This window comes from Macrobrachium rosenbergii, chromosome 7, assembly GCF_040412425.1.
Source record: "Macrobrachium rosenbergii isolate ZJJX-2024 chromosome 7, ASM4041242v1, whole genome shotgun sequence".
NCBI lineage: Eukaryota > Metazoa > Arthropoda > Malacostraca > Decapoda > Palaemonidae > Macrobrachium > Macrobrachium rosenbergii.
In genome coordinates this window covers 22,681,415-22,703,392 of record NC_089747.1, presented here as the reverse complement: position 1 = coordinate 22,703,392, position 21,978 = coordinate 22,681,415, and the positions used below count along the sequence as shown (strand labels likewise).

Below are 21,978 nucleotides of genomic sequence, written 5' to 3'. Positions count from 1 at the left end.
ACAGCATGTTATTGGTAATAAGGCTATTTCAGTCATACAACTCTGAGAAAGTCACCAGTTCAGAAAAACAAATTCTGGTGTTTCCTCCATTATTCGGCTGTTCAAAGTATTGGTATAATTAAACGCTGCTAAGTTATTGTTGTCCATGCTTTACCAGTTTTTTTTTTTTCAAAATAAAAGTATTTTCTCATAGTGAATTGTTGCTATTAACTTCTCCGTGACAATTCAGTGTTTTCAAGGAATGATTTGCACACATTTCTTTTAACTGTTCTTGCTTTCTGCCATTTCTAAATTAGTGCACTGTGTAAATAAACAAAAGTTTTTGGGACGGAAAAATCAAGCCCATTTTATCTGAGACGTGTCAAATGTGCATTTTGTTAGGTAAGCAAGACTTTCCTTTCAACTGAGAAGAAATATTTAAAAACAAGAGTAAGGAAATAGCAACAAAGGAAATGGAACAGTGCTGTTGTCAACGAAGCGACGAGACTCCCCCAGCGCTGGAAGTGCTTGAGGGTCTTCCCAACTCCCTTTTCATTCTTTGTTGCTTTTGTTGCCAATAAACCCCTTTTCAGAATACAGAGAGCATATGCAAATCGTGTAGTTTTATCTGTACACCCCAGGTGGAATATCGGAGAGGATTCGCCAGCAGTATGCCGATAATATGAAGTGGATCAGAGAAGCGGGTCGCCACCAGATGGTGGTAGGAAGCCAGGCCAGGATTCTGTACTCGGATCAGGTCGGCCGAGTGAAGATCGCCCAGGCCTTCAATGACGCCATTCGCGCAGGGAAGATCAAGGTCAGTGACGTCATCGCTGTTAGAGCTTGGTTCTGGGCTCGTCTGTAATTATGGTAGTATCATAATTTGCCTATTTACTTCACAAGTTTAATGTAAACCGAAACGGTTACGATATTTTGCAAAGCGATGACACCAGATTTTTTTTTGTTTATAAAAGATTTAGTTGAGTAAAACTCTGCTCTCGTCTCCATATGGCTACTTTTATTTCTGACATTTTTCCGATAATTACGTTAGTTTGGGGATGAGGATGCTAGCCCCATGACCATAAAGCATTTCAATATTTGGGTATTTGTATACTTTAATTTGGTTGGCTTTAGAGTTACCTCCAACCGGTGACTGAGGTGAATGTATTTATTAATTGATTTATTCTTAAGTTTTATGCCATGAGTGCATGTGTATGTAATATATACATGCTTATATACATATACGTGTATTTAAGTGTTTGTCTGTCTCTGCAGACACACATAAACACACACATACATACATACATACATTCATATATATATATATATATATATATATATATATATATACTGCATATATATATATATATATATATATATATATATACTGCATATATATATATATATATATATATATATATATATATATATATATATATATATATATATATATATATATATATTTATATACTGCATATATATATATATATATATATATATATATATATATATATATATATATATATATATATATATATATATATATATATTCTGACTAAGGAAAGAACAAGGATGCACAGTTACGTTTATTTTTGAAGACACCAAAATATAGCTTATAATTACAAAAAAATAAATAATACTTTGGCAAAAAAATCGAAATGAAAAAATAACTCACTGAACGTATGTAATCACCTTATTATAAATGACATAGTTTTATGATTACAATCATTAAAACACACAACAAAATATCATACTAGATGGTTTATTATAATAACAATGATCAACTGTATAAAAATAGAATATATTTTTCTATCAACCATATAACATAATATTTTTTATGGGACATCATGTTTTATGAAATTTCGGTTACAAAAACATTTATTGGATCTTTCCTAGATAGTGACCCCCAGGTGATATAACCTTTGCTGCGTGTTTAGTACAAGCCCGTTGGGGATGACCGTAACAGCATAAACAAAAGACTGTAAATATCATCAAGATAATGACCCCCCAAGAAATATTAGTCCAAGATAACGACCCCCGAACTTTGCTGGGTGTCAATATCTAAGAAAGAATACTTTGCTGGGTGTCAATATCTAAGAAAGATCCCATTTATTTGTTATATGATGAGAAGGGAAAAATCTGGGGCAAATATTCAAAATGACAAAAGTTTTTCCTTCTGGAAATTGTAGCACAAAAGGGAAAAGACGACATGCGTGTTTGTGTTGGTATAATCACAGTTGCATCACGAATTCACAGAAGACGCGTATCACTCTTTTGAAGGCATCCGCATGTCGATCTCTGCCGCACTGCTGTTGCCTGCTTGCTTGAGAAACCCCTTTATGTAATGTTCCTTCGCCTTTCGTGGAAGCATTAGGGAAGAGCAGCCTCTCCTTTCCGAGTCAGTGAAAGTATACAAAACCGAGGGTGACTGTTTTCGTACGGCTTCCCAGATTAGCCGTTGTGGATATTGACGTCTTGCAGCATGTGTACATATACATACATATATATATATATATATATATATATATATATATATATATATATATATATATATATATATATATATATATATATATATATATATCAAACACGTTTGTAGGTCCTGACACCGGTGCCGGCTTTATTGCTAACTAAGCCATCTGAATATGGCTTAGTTAGTAATAAAACCGACATCTGTCAGGATTATCAACTGCATCTCATTTCTTCCTTGTGGTGTTTGATATAAAAGAAAGCACGTGTAAGAGTGATTATAAGCATATATATATATATATATATAATGCATATAGGATTTGGAAACACCAGTTACTGTACATGTATGAGTAGAATTAATTACATGTTCTTGTTGGCTTTTACAAATGTTTTTTAATGCACACACATACTGCTGCTCATTGTTCCGAATTTTTATTTACGATATCGCGTTCCGCATTTTATTTATTTATATATTTTTTTTTTGGCCAGTCTGTGTTTATAATCAGTTTGATTAGAGATCATGTAGTAGCTGATTTTTGATGAATCGTCGAATGGTTGTTATATTTAGATAATACCTCTATTGAGTGATGAAGTAAGGCTTGATATGCAGTGTGTCAGTTTTGCGCATGAACTTATTTTTGAATGGATAGTTAGGCGAGAGAGAGAGAGAGAGAGAGAGAGAGAGAGAGAGAGAGAGAGTTGAGTTGATATACACACAACCGTCATTAAAATTGCTAAATATAATTGTTTTTGAGCAAACGTAACCGATATATATTAGAAAGAAGATTCATGTTATATTTAGAAGAACGTATTAAACCAGGTTTTCTAAATTTGCGGCTAAATTCGAAAAGGTTCTGTTGAGCTAAGTTCTCCCTTTGCTTGAAACGTAGTCTGTTGTCCTAGACGGCTAGAATATATCATAAATGATTTGTATTCCGTGTCGCTTTGTCGAAAGAGTGTACAGTATTTCACGAATGCCGTCTAATTCCGATAAAAGTCTCCGTTGCCTGGTCACGAATATTAAGCATCCGTAGATTTTTTAAAGCAAAACAGTTTAAATCTTTTATCCAGATGAATAAATATTTCCGTAGGATGATGGTTCACAACCTTACAAACACAAGGCTACATGCGTGGCTCGGAATGTCATTGGAAGCAGCTCCTTCCTTCGCTGAAAGGAGAGAGGTTCAGAGCAAGAACCGGCCCTGTATAATTAAGCCTCGTCAAGCTAAGAAACCAAACGTATTCTGGGAAGAAGCGCGGTCAAGCGAATGATCTTCCCTGCCCAGTGCTCTATCAATAGCTCATTGCATTGACGTTATATGCGGGAACACTCCGTTCAACCTTCATTGTTGAGAGTGTTCGCCAGAAAAAGAAATCATACATTTTTTTCATACTTTTTTTGCTTGATTTTTGTTCGATGTTGAATTTCATCATGGTTCAGTGTGCCGCTTTCAGGGCTCACTCTGCTTCAACTGCATGGTGGCAATGGCCTCTGAATAGGATGGCAGGCCATCCTCCTCATTTTGTTCAGCGCTATTTTGCCTGGGGCAGGAGGAGGACGGACTGAAGGCGAACTCGCTGCATGGGTTGACATACAGCGTCGGTTCGACCTGAGGTGACGATGTCTGGAGGGAACCAGAAGGCGATAAGGCACTCTTGCAAGGGTACAGCTGCTCGTATTTGGGAGGCTCCCCCCCGGGGGAGATAATCTCATACGGCGAGTGGACGTCTTCCTGCTCCTCTGGGTCCTGAAAGAGAACAAATTAAACTGTTAAATAGTATTATCCCCGAAATATAAGTTTCTGGAACTATTACATGATTTGTCAGTAATGAAGACATCGTTCACAGCCCAGTGTTTGCCTTTATCTGTCGGCATTGATTATTGAGTCTCAGGTAGTAGTTCTGTTTCACACTTTCAGCATTAATAAAGATACGGGACTAAATGTTATCGCTAACTCGTTCATGCTTGCTTGCACCCACAGGAGCGTTCATTAGATAAATATCGAGGAACCTATATTTCTAGGTACCTTAAACCTTACTGAGAGAGTAAAGTGCTTCTGGATTATGAACAAGCATTAAAATGCAAAAGGGGGACGTGACTACAAAACCATGACGTTAACCGTTTTATGAGACTTGAAAAATTGTAAAAAAAAAAATAGTAGGAAATATCTATACGAGAAGGACTTTAAATATATGTAAAATCCTTCTCGTATAGGTTGAGTGAATGTTTTGTAGCAAAACACTTCTTATCAAGGTTTTCCTCTTTTGGAGTTAAAATTATTAAAGTAAAATTCATATTTCCGTCGTCGATATCTGTAGATGCAGCAACACCACTTTACGGAAATCAGTTGGGGTACCTCGACATTTTTCTGAATATATTGAAAAGTAGCCCAGATCCAAAAATGTGCACTCCGCAGCGGGGTAGGGCCGTCAGTGCACCTCGTGTGGTGCACTGTAGGCATTACTTAAGATTCCTTGCAGCGTGCCTTCAGCCCCTAGCTGCAACCCCTTTTCATTCATTTTCCTTTACCTCCTTTCATATTCTCTGTCTTCCATCTTACTTTCCACCCTCTCGAAACAGTTGATTCATGTGCAACTGCGAGGTTTTCCTCCTGTTACACCTCTCAAACCTTTTACTGTCAATTTCAGTTTCAGTGGTGAATGACCTCATAGGTCTCAGTGCTTGGCCTTTGGCCCAAATTCTATATTCAATTTGATTTAAAAATGTGCAGCTCAAACGTGGTTTTGCGCTTCTGACTGCTCACCTGTTAAAAGTTTTATGCACCAAAGCACAGCCCAGCAAGTATCTTCCAGCAGGCTTGCTAGGTGTAATCCGAATAATGATAAAGTTTTAATCGTTTTTCTTCATTTTTTTTTTTGAAGATAGAAGGTTTCTTTACATGATTCAGTTAATCTTCACCATCCTTTGGAGAGGTTAGTTAATGACCACAGACCATCGAGTTGACCAGTGTTGTCATGCCAGGTTATAGTATTGAATAGATTTGTCAGGGTTCTTTCTAACGTATGAAGAACGTTCAAATTTAACATCTCTCTCATCTGTTCCGTGAATTGAACGAGCCATTAATTCACATCCAAAATATTTACAGAAGGGAACGTTCATGCAAGGAAAAGTGCCAAAGATGAAGAAAGTAAAACCGGTGCCTTCAGTAGATCCAAAGACATTATCTTTCTTGACAACATAATGATTACATTAATTAGAAGTGACAATTCAGATCCCTATCGTAGCAAGGGTTATATATCATAAAGGTAGTCGGAATTTAAAGGCACCTTCACTCTGATGAGAAAGAGTCCATTCTTCAAATTCAGGTGATAACAAACTCGCTTGTTAAAAAAAATAAAACCGCGTTAAACGATTCAAGAAATAAAATGGGTCTGAGAATTCCACATTCTGTGTTGGGGGGGGGGTGTTGGCTGGGGGAAGGAGGGTTTCTTATCTGTACGGGTTAATGATCTAGAGCTAGTGAGAGACTCCGTTGTGTCATGCTGGCCTCATGATAATTTTTTATGACATTAAATATAGCTTGTATTTTTTTTCTCTATTTTCACCGTGTGATTATTTTTTGTATCACATATGACACTGCAGAACACAGATTATCTTTTAATCAGTTCTGAACTTGAGAGCAGGAAGATACATCTTATCGGGATATCGATATTTAGGCCAAAGCAAAAGCTGCTGGCCACCCTACTTTCCCCGTCTGGCTGGGCACCACTTTTGTGGGACTGCAGAATCGTTTTGCATGGCTTTTAAAATCTCAAAAGCATTAAATAATGTCTGCCAGAAGGATTTTGTTTTTGCCAAAATACCTGCTTGAGACTTTGACTTGCGTAAATTTTATCTCCAATCTTGTTTTCACTGTTTTAGATCTGTTAATGTTGACGGCACATGTGCTCCCTATTCTCCTTGCTAGTAGTGTTACTCTGACTTCTGTTCTCGCAACTACTTTTTTCCTCCTCTTTATTCATAAATTTTTCTAATCGTCTGGTTAGTACAGTTGGTAACGTGTTGGCCTCATAGTCTCGGGGACCAGCGTTCGTTCCCCGTCAGGGAGCGGATAGTGAGACTGTCTGCTGTCTACTGCCATGAGGAAAAACATGGTAGGGGGTTGGGGTTACCCGGCTGTCGTTCGCCCGAGAGGCAGCAGCCTGTGGGAGGATTGAAACCAACAACTTTAGTTTTGATCTACCACTTTTTCTGTTCATGCTTTTGATGAACAATCAGACCTCTAAATTTCGTCTTCAATATCCTCCAGCCCTCTGCTGATGATCACATTCAATCTCAAAATGTCTTATCGTGGATATTGAATTAAATATAGAATTTAGGCCAAAGGACAAACACTGAGACCTATGACTTAGACCTATGATGTCATTCACTGGTGAAACGGAAATTGACAATAAAAAGTTTGAAGGGTGTAACAGGAGGAAAAGCTCGCAGTTGCACCATGAATCAGTTATTAGGAGAGGGTGGAAAGTAAGATGGAAGAAAGAGAATATGAAAGGAAGTACAGTAAAAGAAACGAAAGGGGTTGCAGTTAGGGACCGAAAGCACGCTACGAAGAACCTTCAGTAATGCCTACAGTGCACCGCACGAGGTGCACTGACGGCCCTACCCCCCCCTAAGGGGTTAACGTTGATATTGGGATCTTATCTGACTGTGGATACAGAAACGCAGTCAAATTCAGTGCTTATGAGATTTATACCTATTTCTCTTTCTTCTGGCCCTGGTGATTTCACGATTGTTTTCAATGAACAACGAATTAAATACCTAACTTTTGTGAGTTCTGGTTTGTCCCGAGCTCTCTTTCATTCTAAAAATGGGAGTCGTTTTCTTAGAGCGTTGCTTTTGTGATTGTGTTACGTAATCTTATTTCCCCCTTCCTTGAGAAGACTTAAAAAAAGCTAATTTGTTTATCAGGGACCCGATTCCTCTCGCTTCTCGATCCCTCTTTGTCTTAAGGTGGCTTCTCTCTCTCTCTCTCTCTCTCTCTCTCTCTCTCTCTCTCTCTCTCTCTCTCTCTCTCTCTCTCTCTCTCTCTCCATTTCCTTGATATACTGATTTGGTCAATGCTTCGATAAGCTCAGGGTAGTGTTGTAACGCCCGTTAGGCTACACTTTCCTTTATTTACTGTACAGTAATCAGTGGATTGCAAGGTTCAGTGACTTTTTCTTTCCCTCCACTGCCAAGATATGGATATCTCTTCATACTTATGTTTTCCTTGATTCCTTCAAATGTTTTCTTTCAAGGGGCAGGTCTGTTGCTTCCTTCGTTGTAATTCCTGTCCTTTTACCTTCCTTGTGCTTTTTTTTTTTTTTGCTTTTTTTCAGGACCTGACTGGAAAAAAGGTAATTGTTGCCGTCACACTGGCTTCTTCGCGTAAATAAAAGACATATATTGCGTTTACGAAGAAGGTTTAAAACGTTAACGACTTCGTTTTCCAAAGCTTTTCAATGTAGAAGTTTTTAGAAAATTTCATTGATAAATAAATGACCATTTGACAAAGCTTTCGGGTGGGACTACTAATTTCAGCGCAATTTTATGATATAGGTCATAAATACTTATCACGTTTTAATTGCGATTAAGACCTAGGGTAGAATGATAGAGGATGTATAAATATCTATAACGAGAAAACGTTCATAAAGCTATAAATCTGATTTTCGTAATGATGTATTGTTTATATACGTAGACAATCACCTCCTTAATCAGCGCCGATAAGATAAGAGAGGAATCATATTATAGAGTGTTCGATTCATACTCAAAGATATAAGAAATCGAGCTCGTAGGGTCCTCCTGCCGAATGGAAAAGTATGATTTAAAAAAAAAAAAAAAAAAAAGCCTTCGAAAGTTAAGAGATATAATTCAGTTTTTTGTGAATGAAATAATGAGAAATTCACATGTGATGGTAGTGGTAACAGTTTTTAGTTTTCTGTAAAAGAAGACTGTTGAGATGGCTATTTGTCTGTCCGTCCGCACTTTTTCTGTCCGCCCTCAGCTCTTAGAAACTACTGAGGCTAGAGGGCTGCAAATTGGTATGTTGATCATCCACCCTCCAATCCTCAAACAGTTCAAATTACAGCCCTCTGGTCTCAGTAGTTTTATTTTATTTAAGGTTAAAGTTAGCTATGATCGTGTGTCTGGCACCGCTATAGGTGCTAAGAACACAGGCCACTACCAGGCCGTGGCTGAAAGTTTCGTGGGCCTTGGCTGAGAGTTTCATACAGCATTATACGCTGTACAGAAAACTCGATTTCGCCGAAGAAACTTCGGCGCATTTTTACTTGTTTTTAATAATTATTTCTTAAGTTCTCGTCATGCATGGAAGGCAAACAAAGAGTGGGCGGGTATAGATGAATAGATAAAAAAAGATGAAAATATAGAATCAGATTCGCTTCCTGGGTGGTGTTGGAAAAAGAGCACGGGAAAAAAACTGCTTACTTAATCTAACACTGAGTTACGTAGAAGGAAGAGGATTTTGTTAGGTCCTAAAAGTTGTCTCGGTTGGTTCAGGTGATCGGGAATGTCACGATACTACAGTGAGATTGTTTTCCGTATTCAACTTCGCTCTTAAATTCGTCTTTTTTCCTGTCTGCTTTATTCATAACGTTCTATCCACGGAATCTTGCAAGTCAAGCTGATTGCCATTGGGGTTAAATAATAATAATATTAAAAATAATAATAATAATAATAATAATAATAATAATAATAATAATAATAATAATAATAATAATAATAGGGAAAGTTTTTGATAAATAAGGAGAAGTTTTAGATTCTGATTATTGAGAGACACGCACTATCACTTTTTTCTGTTATTTGAACATCTTGGCTTAGGTCCGAAAAGGCTTGTGTTTTGTTTGCACCGATTTCCAAAGTTTAGGGCGAACCGTAAGCAAAAGAATTTGTTAAGCCCTGGCTTTCAGAAGTCTTCACCCACAACTCTGGCCATGGCAAGTGAAACAGCATCCCCGGGAGAATGCTTACCTCCGCCCAATGAAGCCTTACTTGTTGGGAGTGTGTGTAACCTCTGTTAGACTCGCTGATAGATATCATTTTTATCTTCTCAATTGAGTCTGTTCTCTAGACGAATAGATTTGAGATTAGTGAAGGCCGAGACAATCCTTATGGAAAATCACTGTTAGCTTTGATTCTGCGTGCGATTCCATCTTAAAATGTATTCAGCTCTGTTTTGGCTCGTCGCTTGCTCTTAAGCACTGATTCAAACTTGTCAACTTATCACCAAAGTGTTTCGGACATACTGTGGACCAACCGACAATTAGCCGAAAATTTTACAAATCGAGCATCGGATAAACAAAATTGAATGAATACTTCACCGCCTTTCAGATCCGGTGTCGAAGGTAGCAACAAAGCATAACGCATACCAAGCTTAAAGAAAAAAATAAAAAAAAAAAAATAAAAAAAAAAATTGAATAGACAGGACCTCTGAAATAACAAACCGTGAAAATATGGTGGTGTCCTGGCCTCACCTCTCGCCTAACGTGACGGTCTCGCCGAAATTTGATCGCCAGGGCCAAGAAGGAACATCCACAGGTCACGATGAGAAACGATAACGCGATCGATCCCTCGTGTAACTTGGTCTTGTAAACGAGAAACACCACAGCCATGACTGTGGGCGCCATCCCGACCGAGAAGAGAACGAGGAGTTCGGCGTAGATGTTCATTTCTTTCCCGCGGAGTGAGAGGGAATTAAGGCAACAGTGACCCAGAGACCTCGCGGATGGTACTGATTGTTGGCCCGGTTCACGAAATGTGTGTGCGAGCGGTGTCGGCACTCGCCCCTTTTGTTGCGTCAATTTTGCCTAGGATGGGTGCTGCTGATAAAACCGATAATGACTCGGGATAATACTTATCACGACTCCCACAATTTTCGGAGAGTTTGTGATTCATTTTACCTGATTACAAGTACATAAAAGATTGTTATCGTTCATAAACCCGGATGGGGCTAATAGGTCTTACGAAGGGAAACAAGACTTCGGTTCCAAGTTGTCCCTGGGAGTCACGTTTGAAAGACATGTGGAGACTATCATGCCCCTGTGGCAATTTTATCTCCACGTTCATCATCAAAGATAAACGCAAAACATGAGATTATGTGCTCCATTATGCTCCTGGGATAAGTGGACAAGTTTTGTATCAGCAACGAAAAAGAGAAAGAATAAGAACTGTCTCATATCACAACGGACTCACTCCCATAGGGGGATGGTGCCTTTAGTGCACCTCGTGCGGGGCACTGTAGGCATTAATTAAGGTTCTTTGCAGCGTGCCCTCGGCCCCTAGCTGCAACCCCTTTCGTTCCTTTTACTGTACGTACTTTCATATTCTTTCTTTCATCTTACTTTCTACCCTCTCCGAACAATTGATTCATAGTACAACTGCGAGGTTTTCCTCTTGATACACCTTTTAAACTTTTACTTTATATTTCTACTTCAGCGCTGAATTACCTCTTTGGTCCCAGTGCTTGGCCTTTGGCCTAAATTCTATATTCAGTTCAGCAACAGAGGCACCAAAACATTATCATTCTTGTCCGAGCCCTTGGCCTTCTATAGAAGCAGATGCGTAGGTGTGAAAGTAGCAAGAAAGCGAAAGCATGTCGAAGTTACTAAGGCAAATTCGAGAACTACTCTCGGAAATCAAACTCACTGAAGACAGACACTTTCAACCCCTCCAGTGGGTGAAATTCGGACGAGTTGCGAATCCAGTTTAAAAAGGGCTGATAATTTCGTGTGACTTTCTAAGCAATCATTTATTAAATTATATTAGATACAATAAATGATGTTAGATACAATATAAGACGGTAACTCTTTTAAGTTATCATTTAATAATATAGACTACCTCATCTCGAAATTTTTTCCAAACTATATGAACGATAGATTTGCACGTATGAAAACTTTCATTACTGTCCAGGAGGATGCACTACATTAAGGCTGTATACAGGATACACTGCGTTTAGGCTGTATACAGGATACACTGCATTTAGGCTGTATACAGGATACACTGCATTTAGGCTGTATACCTAAAGGGTTAAATCTTATCCATGAAGCGAGTAAGGAGAATAAGATTAAAATCTATTCAGAACACTGTTTTATAAAATTAGTTAAAGAGCATGTTATGGAAATTTTAAGTCCATATAATAGATTTAAGGTAAATTTAAGAAGCACAAAATCCGAGTAGTTTATTTTGAATCTGTAATGATAAAATCTGAGTGGATCTTGTTTGTCCTCCCCCCGGTGACAGTAGGGAAGACATGACACAGCCATCCAACCCTGCAAAGTGGTTTGTCCGCCCCGGTTGGGGGTAGGGTAGGTAGGAGAGAATCCATCTTCCTCCTGCAAACTTGTTTGTCCGCCCTGGAGTGGGGTAGGTAGGGGAGATTTCCACCCTCCTCCTGCAAATCTGTTCGTCCGCCCCGGGTGGGCGTGGTAGGTAGGTAGCGCGCATCGTCAAACTAGTTTATAAATAAAAGTCAGGCTTATTTAAAAGATTGTTTAGCGTCTTTTGAAAGGGTTTAGGTAACTGATGTGTTTGGTAGATCTTAAACCAAAATACCAAGTAGATTGAGAGCCGGTGCAAGGAGGCCAGAGGCAAGATACAGAACGTTAACAAGTTGGCAGTCAGTTGTTATAAAAAAAAGACTTGAAAGCCGTATGAGTCACTGATAAGAATAGAGCTCTTGTTGCTTTCAGATCTCACGGATGAAGAAATTTCTTAACGTTTCAGGATAACGGCATATTTCACTGACGGTGATATCGTTGTATGACAGATTTTTCATGAAAGTGTTTTCCTGTATTCGACATGTACACGTACAAAGCCCTCTTGAAATCATCAAACCTTAAGCATATTTGTATTGTGTCAGTGAACGATGGGGAAAAGAGTACTTACCAAGAGAACGTAATAAAGGAAGAGAAGAAAAAAATATGGGTATGCCATTGTGCAAAAGGGATGAATTAATCGAGAAGAATGTTGAGGGAATACGCGAGTGGGAATTAGGCAAGGGGATACAACAGGGTCGGAAATCATTTCAGGGGAAACACTGCTGCGGCTTTGGGAAGTAGGGTCAAGTAGTAGACCATGATCGTTGGGACAATTGGTGCCAAGCGGCAGGCGAAGAGGTATAGTTCGGAAAATAGTGTCAGCTGATGGGATTCTCTTTGGTAAATAGTCTGAAGTGTAGCGTTTTTGTTTTGAGGAAGCTGTAAGTGAAGCGGTGTTATTAGAAAAACATTGAGAAAGCGTAATTATTGTAGTAACAGCGTCAAGAGAAGCATTATTGTTGTGGGAATTTGTGGAAGCAGGATCGTTGTTCAGAATGTCAAAACTGAAGCATATTGTGTGAAAAATTGCAGAGTGAGCGGGACTAAAAATCTCAAATTCAAAACAGAAACTTCTACACAGGGAATGGGTATCCTTGGATATTGTATCAAGACTGGAACATCACGAGCAGTTTAAACTTTTCGAATATCAGGCGCACCGAAGTGCTTTTCGCTGGTAAGATTGCGCAGTTAACAAAACTTAAAATTAATTTGATGTCAAGGAAACTTACATCGGTATAATTGTACACTCATACAACACAAGATATGCTATTTATAGGTATATCTTGTGATTATAAGCTGATATGAATAAAGCAAACGATTAGAATGTGTTGTTGAACAATGGTTAAATATAAGTCGGTGCTGAGCAAGAAAAAAATAGTAGTCGATGAACTTAAGACCTTATATAATAATAATCATATTAGGATTGGGAAATCTTACGGATTTATGAAGCGAAAGAAAGCAAGCGATTTTAAAAGTGATTATATAAAGCAATACAATTATGCAATAACTTTCAAAGTACGGGAGTCAGAAGATTGCCACCTGACCAAAGAATTCACTGGTTGAGAATCATATCTGGACTTTTTCTCCTTCAGTTAAGCAGAAAGTTGTTAAACTGAGAAAGTTTATTCTGATGATATGGGTTTTATTATTCCATGTCTCGATTACTGTTCCCCAGTTAAGTCTTCAGTGGCTGGCTTGCATCCATAATTTTTGGATAAAAGCTTTAGTTCCATTAATTCTCTTATTCCGGATCTTAGCTGTTACCAAACATGATTGTCTTCCTGGCTGGATAATTGTATCGGAGCGAAAAATTTCAAGCACGGTGCAAATGCTCCTTTGTCGATCAGACTCTCATGAGTCATTTCATTTTTTATATGTTATATCGACTGATTTTTAGTTTTCTGTAAAAGAAAACTATTGTGCCGGCTTTGTCTGTCAGTCCGCACTTTTTCTGTCCGCCCCCAGATCTTAAAAACTACTGAGGATAGAGGGCTGCAAATTGGTATGTTGATCATCCACCCTCCAATCATCAAACATACCAAATCGCAACTCTTTCCTCAGTAGTTTTTATTTTATTTAAGGTTAAATTTAACCATATTCGTGCGTCTGGCAGCGCTTTCCGGAGGCGTGCGACTCGCCCTCATTCTACCGCATCTGGTGAGCAACTGACGCGCTACCGGAAAACTCGATTGTGCTGCTCGTGCAGAAAAAACTTCGGCTCATTTTTACATGTTTTTCTTCCATAAACAGTATTCTTTAATTCTGCATTTCTTTTTTCATACTGGGCTGGTTTCGCTATTGTGGCCCTTGTTTTTCGTACGAGGGTTGCAACGTTGCTTGTACGGGCAATAATGATAAAGGGATGGCCACACAGCCTCGCAGCTCCTGAGAGAAATGCTTGAAATTGTACTATCATAACTCAAGACTACATACGGACTTGAATTGGGATTACCCACATTATTCCTATTCGTATCATGATATTGACCTCGAATAATCTAAACTATTTGGAAGACATATCGAAATTTGATTCGTTATAGGACCATGATGAAAGAACGAAAGTTCCGTTTCTGTTTCTCGGGTCCAGCAAAAACCACTGACTGGAAATATTTTCAAATTTTTCAATACCTCGAGATAAGTTTTAATGTATCACGTATCGTAGTCAGATGATTTCCATTTGACCAATACACAGTGGGACGAAGTAGCTATATTTGGAACAAAAATAATTACTCAGTTAATTTTAGGTGTTTTATTCAAGAAATAGTTATTATTTTGTTAAAAAGACTCTTCCGAATTACCTCCACCAAGGTGGTTATGTCTTGCCTTTATATGTATGTCTGTCTGTCTCTCTGTCCATTTGCTTGTATGTCTGTTAGTCCCCGTAGGGGGTTCCTGCCGTCGGTCACCTCGTGCGGTGCACTGTTGGCATTACTTAAGGTTTTTTGCGTCGTTCCTTCGGCCCCTAGCCCCAACCCCTTTCGTTTCTTTTACTGTACCTCCTTTCATATTCTCTTTCTTCCTTCTTACTTTCCACCCTCTCCTAACAGTTGATCATAGTGCAACTGCGAGGATTTCCTCCTGTTACACCTTTCAAACCTTTTACTGTCAATCTCCATTTCAGCAGTGAATGACCTCATAGGTCCCAGTGATTGGCCTTTGGCCTAAATTCTGTATTCAGTCATTCAATCTATTAGTGGTGTTATGCATAAAGTTATGGGTGGATTTCGATGAAAATTTTGAGAGCGGTCGAAAATGGACAGAGAAATATTTTATAAGATTATTTCTCTTATATGATCTCCCTTGAAAACAGCGCAAAGGTTGCCATCACTTTCAGATTGAATCATGGATGAACCTCCGGTGCAGTAAAACTTCCAGTACATTTATCCTCTTCTTGCAACCACACAGGAGGCCCGTCAACAGTACACCCAGTTTCCCTGCACACAGTGTACCCTTCTCCCTTAACATGTACTATTATTGCTCTTATCATCCTTTCCTTCACCACCTTCACGCCATCTATCAGCGCTTCCGAGGTCTTCCTCTGTACCTTCTCCCTAACACTTCTGAATTGTGCTTTTTCACCAATTTATCTTCCCCCTATTCCTTTCACATAATCAAACCTTCATAAAACGCTCTTATCCATCCTTTCACTTTCACTAATCTTTCCTCACCCTTTCAGTTCTTCTTTTGCCTCACACTACGTCAGTAGTTCATCCCAAAGGCTTCAGCATCTTCGCTTTGCTTCCATAAAGGATCGTTGGCTCAATATTCTCTTCAGATATTACCTCCTGGGTTTCCCTTTATGCTCCAAGTCTCCGATTTTGTGACTTGTCTTTTTTTATCCTTATCCTTATCCTGCCACTTTAGTTATGCTCACTTATAAGAATCAACCGCTTCCATTCGTTCGCCACTCACTGCTCCAAGGTCTAGGGAGCATTCTCAGGAACTAAACTTTTTGTGGTCGTTACCCACTTTTCATACAGAATACTTGTCCATTGCCCACCGCCAAGCATAACCCATGACTACAGTGACTGCCTGCAGTCTTACCCACTAAACTCCTTTGGTTTTATACATATATATTCTCAGATTATGTCTCCTTGCATTCTGCTACATGGCCCCCAGTTTGGGAACCACTGCCCTAGACCTCGCATTGTTCTATCGTGAATTCTAAATACTTTCTTGATCTTACTCATGTTCACATTTACTTTCAACTGTCGCCTCTTGCAGACATTCTAAATATATTTTAGTATATTTAAATTCATATGAATATATGTACCTATACGTAAACACAATATGTGTCAGTATACATGACTGTTATGCATATATACATATGTATAGTACTTAGAGTAAGTGAAATCTATTTGTCTGTGTAATAATGAAATCGTCTGTTTTTTTTATCAAGGCGTTCCAGATGATAAAAGTTCCCCGTGTTAAAAGAGGGTAACATATTTCAAGAATATTAATAACTGGTGGTATTTTATTTATCTATATTGTTTTCTCTTTTTAGGCGTCCCTTGTGATAAGTTATCTCACGAAAACTGCCGGTCAGCCTAACTTGCTTCTTCTGCTTTTCTTCCTGTTTGAGATTACGTATCGCCTGGTCAAGAGTGACAAGGAATAAATCAAAGAGACAGTCAACAACCCGAGGTGTTTTGATGCAGTTCCTTATCGAAACCATTCGGTTTAGTGAATTGAACTGAATATAGAATTTAGGCCAAAGGCCAAGCACCGAAACCCATGAGTTCATTTGGCGCTGAAACTGAAATTGACAGTAAAAGGTTTGAAAGGTGTAACAGGAGGAAATTCTCGCAGTTGCATTATGAATCAATTGTTAGCAGAGGGTGGAAAGTAAGACGGAAGAAAGAGAATTTGAAAGGGGGTACAGTAAAAGGAGTGGTTGCAGCTAGGGGCCGAAGGCACACTGCAAAGAACCTTCAGTAACGCCTACAGTGAGCCCCATGAGGTGCACTGACGGCACTACCCCCCTACGGGGATTCTGTTTAATGGATGTTATTTGGATTAGTCAAATCACCGAGTTGTTGTGGGATCCATTCGCTAGTTTGAATTGTAAGCCTGTCCTCGGAAACTGTAGTTGTGATCAGGATACTACTGCTATACCACTACCGCTACTATTACTACCACCAATAATAATAATAAAAAATTATAATAAAAACAACAATAATAAGACTGAATGCGTGAATGCCTTATAAAAGCAGGGCCCTGTCCATGGTTGAAACCTAGAAAGGATCCCACGCATGCGAAGTAAACATATATTTCCGGATTTTAATACTGTTGTTGACGTGCCAGATCTGCATGGTTTTGTAATTAAAGTATAATTGGTCACCGCACTCACATGGGTATTATTATTATTTTTTAAAGACTAAAAGCGCGGCAATTTTTATTCACCAGTATTCGAAAATTGTCTTCTTTAATGATAATCGAGTTGTTGGTTGAGGGCATATTGACTGATATTATTATTATTATTATTATTATTATTATTATTATTATTATTATTATTATTATTATTATTATTATTATCTGAAAAGAAAAAAGCACTGTAATTTTTATTTACCAATATTCGAAAATCGTCTTTTTTGATGATAACCGAGTTGGTGGTTGAGGGTATATTGACTGATATTATTATTATTATTATTATTATTATTATTATTATTATTTGAAAAGACTAAAAGCACCGTCATTTTTATTTATCAACATTCGAAAATTGTAATTTTTAATCATAATCGAGTTGGTGGTAGGGGGTATATCAACATCCAATGATTTTTAGAGTTTAGGCCCACTTAAGACAACAATGGCGATTTAGGTTGAATTTTTCTTGTTAATGAAGCACAATTCACTGACAGATGCATATCTAAATTTGACTTGTTTTGTCTGAATTTATCATTATTTTCACCATTTTTCTTTCCCCCATTTGGGAATTTTGATCTGTGGAAGCGTGTTGTGCTAGTGAATAGCTATTTTGACTCGTTGCTCATGTTTGCTTGCGCATATAATAATAATAATAATAATAATAATAATAATAATACTTTGAAAAGTCTTCTCCATACTCAGTAATAATGACAATCCACGATCGTTTTTAGCTATAATTTATTATAATTTTTTTTTTTGTATTGACGCGAATTCAAAACCACAAGAAGACTGATAGGCCTACCATTAGTAATATATGAAAACTCATCTCTCAGAGAAGGGTCCATCTTTATAGAAGTACAGAAATTATCTTTATAAAGCTTTACTTGCAGCTTACTGCAATTAATTGTGGAGGTTGGTGGATGGCGCGGAGTAAACTGCGGGGGCGGGAGGGGCGGCGTATAAAAATGCAGCCCTCTGTATAGTCCAGTATTCAATTTTTTTTATTTTAAAACTATTACCGAAATTTTCCCGTTCTTAAGAGAAAGGGCGAAAACATTTTTCAACACTGGAACTTTGAAATTTTGACATGAAAATAGGCATGTGACCTTTGAAATTTTGACATAAAGATAGGCATGTGACCTTAAGAAGTAGGTCAAAGTCACTCCTAGCGACGGTGATGAGTTTGTACCTGCATAATATAAGACGAGGGGAAAATGTTGAAACATGAAATAATAATAATAATAATAATAATAATAATAATAATAATAATAATAATACAAGCACTAAAGTTCCCCATAAAGTGAAAATCTCTAATGTCACGGCGACAACAAGCACATGTCACCCACACCAAAAAGCTCCACAAACGTTGAAAAGCAAGACTGTCGTTGGTCTTGTTAAAAGCCTCACATGTAACGTCGTACGCAGATGCTGATGGTAACGTCTCCACTGGCACCTCGCCCTCCTCTCCTCTTCCAGTATCAACGTCACAATGAAAATTGAAAAAGTTATCGTGAACACTAGAATGGACAGCAAGATAATTCCCGCCGTCACATCATGCACTGACACGAGCAACGCAACCACCGTCGTGATGATCGTGAACAGAATGGCCAGGAAGACCATGTACGACCTCAACATCTTCCTGCAAAGAGCGAGAAAGCAGCGCGCTCACGGCTGCCTCCTGTTCTCTTGACCAAAACAATGCCGGCACTAAGTGTTGGAGTCATGAGTTTTCCCCTCCCGACCATGTCGGGGTTCCCACACAACGCCAGACCAGACCGGTGTTCTCTCTGTGCTAAGCGCGACCTCCAAATCGGAGTGTTACTTCCTGTGACGTTTTAGAGGCAGACCACGTATGGGAGATTACGCTGATTTACGTGATACAGTGTGCATATAGTATGGGTAATTATGAGGTATTATAATCCATACAGTACAGAAATTCGCTGGTCATATATCCACTTCAGTACATTTGTTTGTACTGTAAAATGTTTCTTATTTGAGACAGAAAAACAGTATCTAAATATGATGTTAGACTAATTATTGACACACAAACACCCACAAGAGCGCGCGCGCGCACACACACACTCACACAGACACACATATATATATACATATATGTGTGTATTTATGTATTGTATATCACAAGTTATCCGTTTCCCCTATTTGTGGAAAAATGCTTCATCTTCACCCAAAAATAGGAAAATTGCCGTTTCTACTTATGGTATGCTCTTGCTGTATCCCTTTTTGATATATATATATATATATATATATATATATATATATATATATATATATATATATATATATATATATATATATATTGTATATATATATATATATATATATATATATATATATATATATATATATATTCGTAGTAGAGTCAGCTAGTGGGCGGCAAGCCGGGACACCAAAACACGGATGTCCTGGCTTGCCACCCACTAGTTGACTCTACTACGAATGGGTACATATCTGGAAATCAAGGAGCGTGAAATTGCATATGAATGTAAGACTATACAAAAGGCTAGTATGATCTGTATGGCCATTCTTACATGAATCAGGGCATGACAGGTAAACCATACCTAAAAGAATTTGTTAATTTGACTGTAAAACTTTAAAAAGAGTACCTTTGGTTGGATGCCTAGGTAGACTGAAAAAGGATTCTGCAAGGGAAATTACAGTTTCCAAATACAGATGAGATGATGATGGAAGGGAGATGAAAATGTCTTTGATAAGTCCTTCGCACCACCCCTGTTAATGTCAACTTTACTGCTGTGGGCACAAGAATAGCTGGAAGACCCAGACATGCTTAGATTTGAATTTTGAGGTCGAAGGCTGAAGACGAATGGAGATTTATGGAAGACAAAGCACGAAGGAGAAAAGACATGATTGGCGGAATTTCACGGAGGTCCTTTGCCTCGATGATGAAGACTTCGGAATCTGGATATTAAGGCTGGAATCTCTCTCTCTCTCTCTCTCTCTCTCTCTCTCTCCAACCGCAGAGAAGCCATCTAATGGAGCTGGGGTGTTCTCAGTGTTCCATATTCTTGTCCCAAAACACTGATGAGAAATGACTCGGCTTCCTGTTTTCATTCTTAAGAAGACCATGAAAATGAACATTCTCTCTCTCTCTCTCTCTCTCTCTCTCTCTCTCTCTCTCTCTCTCTCTCTCTCTCTCTCTCTCTCTCTCCTTTTGTTTGGTTGACTTTGATCGTTTGAACTGAACCCAAACCTTACTTATTTACTTTTGCTCATGATTGGGGAAGTAGTGATAATAATCACACTTAATAGGCTCGTAGATATTATTCCTCATCGGGATTAATAAAACTGAAGATTTAAATTCAAGATTGCTTCATCACTGATCTATATTTTCTTGTGGGTACGTGAACGAAATGGTGATTAACTATGAATAAACATCTATTTGCTCATGCAACATTGTAAATTGTTAAAAGAAAGCGAAATCAGATCATAAAAAATAAATACCAAATGACAGTTATATATCTTGTTAATTTCTCGCTTTGTACATAACTGGACTGTGAATTAACAAATTATTTTTGTCAAGTTACAGAATTCCCTTAATGTAAAGCTTCCAGAATCTTAACCTTTTTCGAGTTTCTTTAAATCTCACCGAAGACAAGTCAAGTGACAGCAATGTTGCCCTTACTCCACGTTGATTCTTTACCTCATTTATGAGTTGGATGCAGATTCATTGTATTGTTAAATTGCAATAAGAAGAGACATAAAAAAGAAGAAAAATCGCTGTAAAGAAAATATATCTTTCGGTGCTACGAGTGATTGAGGGTTACGTCAATCTTATGCAGCAAAGTTATTGTGAAGTTTGGTTAAGAACATTTACTCATTCAGGTTAATATTGGTACCTCTCTCTCTCTCTCTCTCTCTCTCTCTCTCTCTCTCTCTCTCTCTCTCTCTCTCAAAATTACAAAAGGACCCATCTTTGTAGGTTAATTTTCTTTCTTCCCGCCAGTGTTTAGTCAGTGATAATCATGAATTGGTATTATCTCTTTTCCGTAGCCAGGGTACATTATAGTTTCGTAGGACCATCCTGCTTTTTAAAAAAATATTTTATTCAGAATTAATCCCATTCCATTGAAAATAATACGTTTTTGATAAACGCACTCTGCCCTCAAAATTCGTCTTGGCGTTCAGTCTAACCTTACGCCATGATAATCATGTAGGTGTAATTGCCTGTGACGGTTAGTGAGCTTCCTGCTGAAAGAAAATGTTTCGATTGTCTCAGATGTTTATCTCTTGACAGAAGTAGAATTTGAAATGCTCAATGAAAATTCCACTCAAAATCGGCCTTACTGGTCTGAGGCACGGGTCACTTTTTCCAACTTTTCTCATTTTCGCTGATATTCTTTGAGCTTAGCTAAGGGCCTAAAGCAGCTGGATGGCACAGTAAGCTCCACTTCTTGTTTTACAGTCTTCCAAAAGTGTGGGTTATTGGAATTTACAAATGCTAGGTTTTACATTGTTTTTTTTTTTTTCGATGCCCTGTAATGGTTTGGGAAGACATATTGGAAACTGATGGGTAAAGGAGGAGTAAAAGTTTGAGTAAAATCATTATATTTAAAAAGGTATCTATGTCCAATTCTTCATGTATTTTTGCGATCCCGTGATCACTGTAGTCGATCAAATCCCTAATCATAAGGGGTAAATGATCATGGGACCATAGCGTAGCCTTCTCTGAAAAATCAAGAACTATCGAAGAAGAGTCATTCAAAACTAAGTACATTGTAAGTGTCGAAAAGATTTGTAAAATCATCATACTGCTGGTAAAGCTTCATAAAATCAATGATTATTATTATTATT

General features: G+C 38.1%; 2 protein-coding genes across 2 annotated transcripts in view; one reads left to right on the top strand and one right to left on the bottom strand.

The window, feature by feature from the left end:
* Positions 1-21,978, top strand: part of LOC136840228 (urocanate hydratase-like) — a 66,712-nt gene that overhangs the window by 31,873 nt on the left and 12,861 nt on the right. Inside the window, 1 exon segment of the mRNA XM_067106814.1 lies at positions 621-796. Within this exon segment, the coding sequence (XP_066962915.1) occupies positions 621-796 (176 nt within the window).
* Positions 1,728-10,654, bottom strand: LOC136840226 (uncharacterized). Its single transcript, XM_067106812.1, has 2 exons — positions 9,946-10,654; positions 1,728-4,196 (listed from the first exon to the last, which is right to left on the bottom strand). Exons 1-2 carry the CDS (start codon positions 10,138-10,140, stop codon positions 3,900-3,902), a joined length of 492 nt encoding a protein of 163 aa, XP_066962913.1. The 5' UTR covers positions 10,141-10,654; the 3' UTR covers positions 1,728-3,899.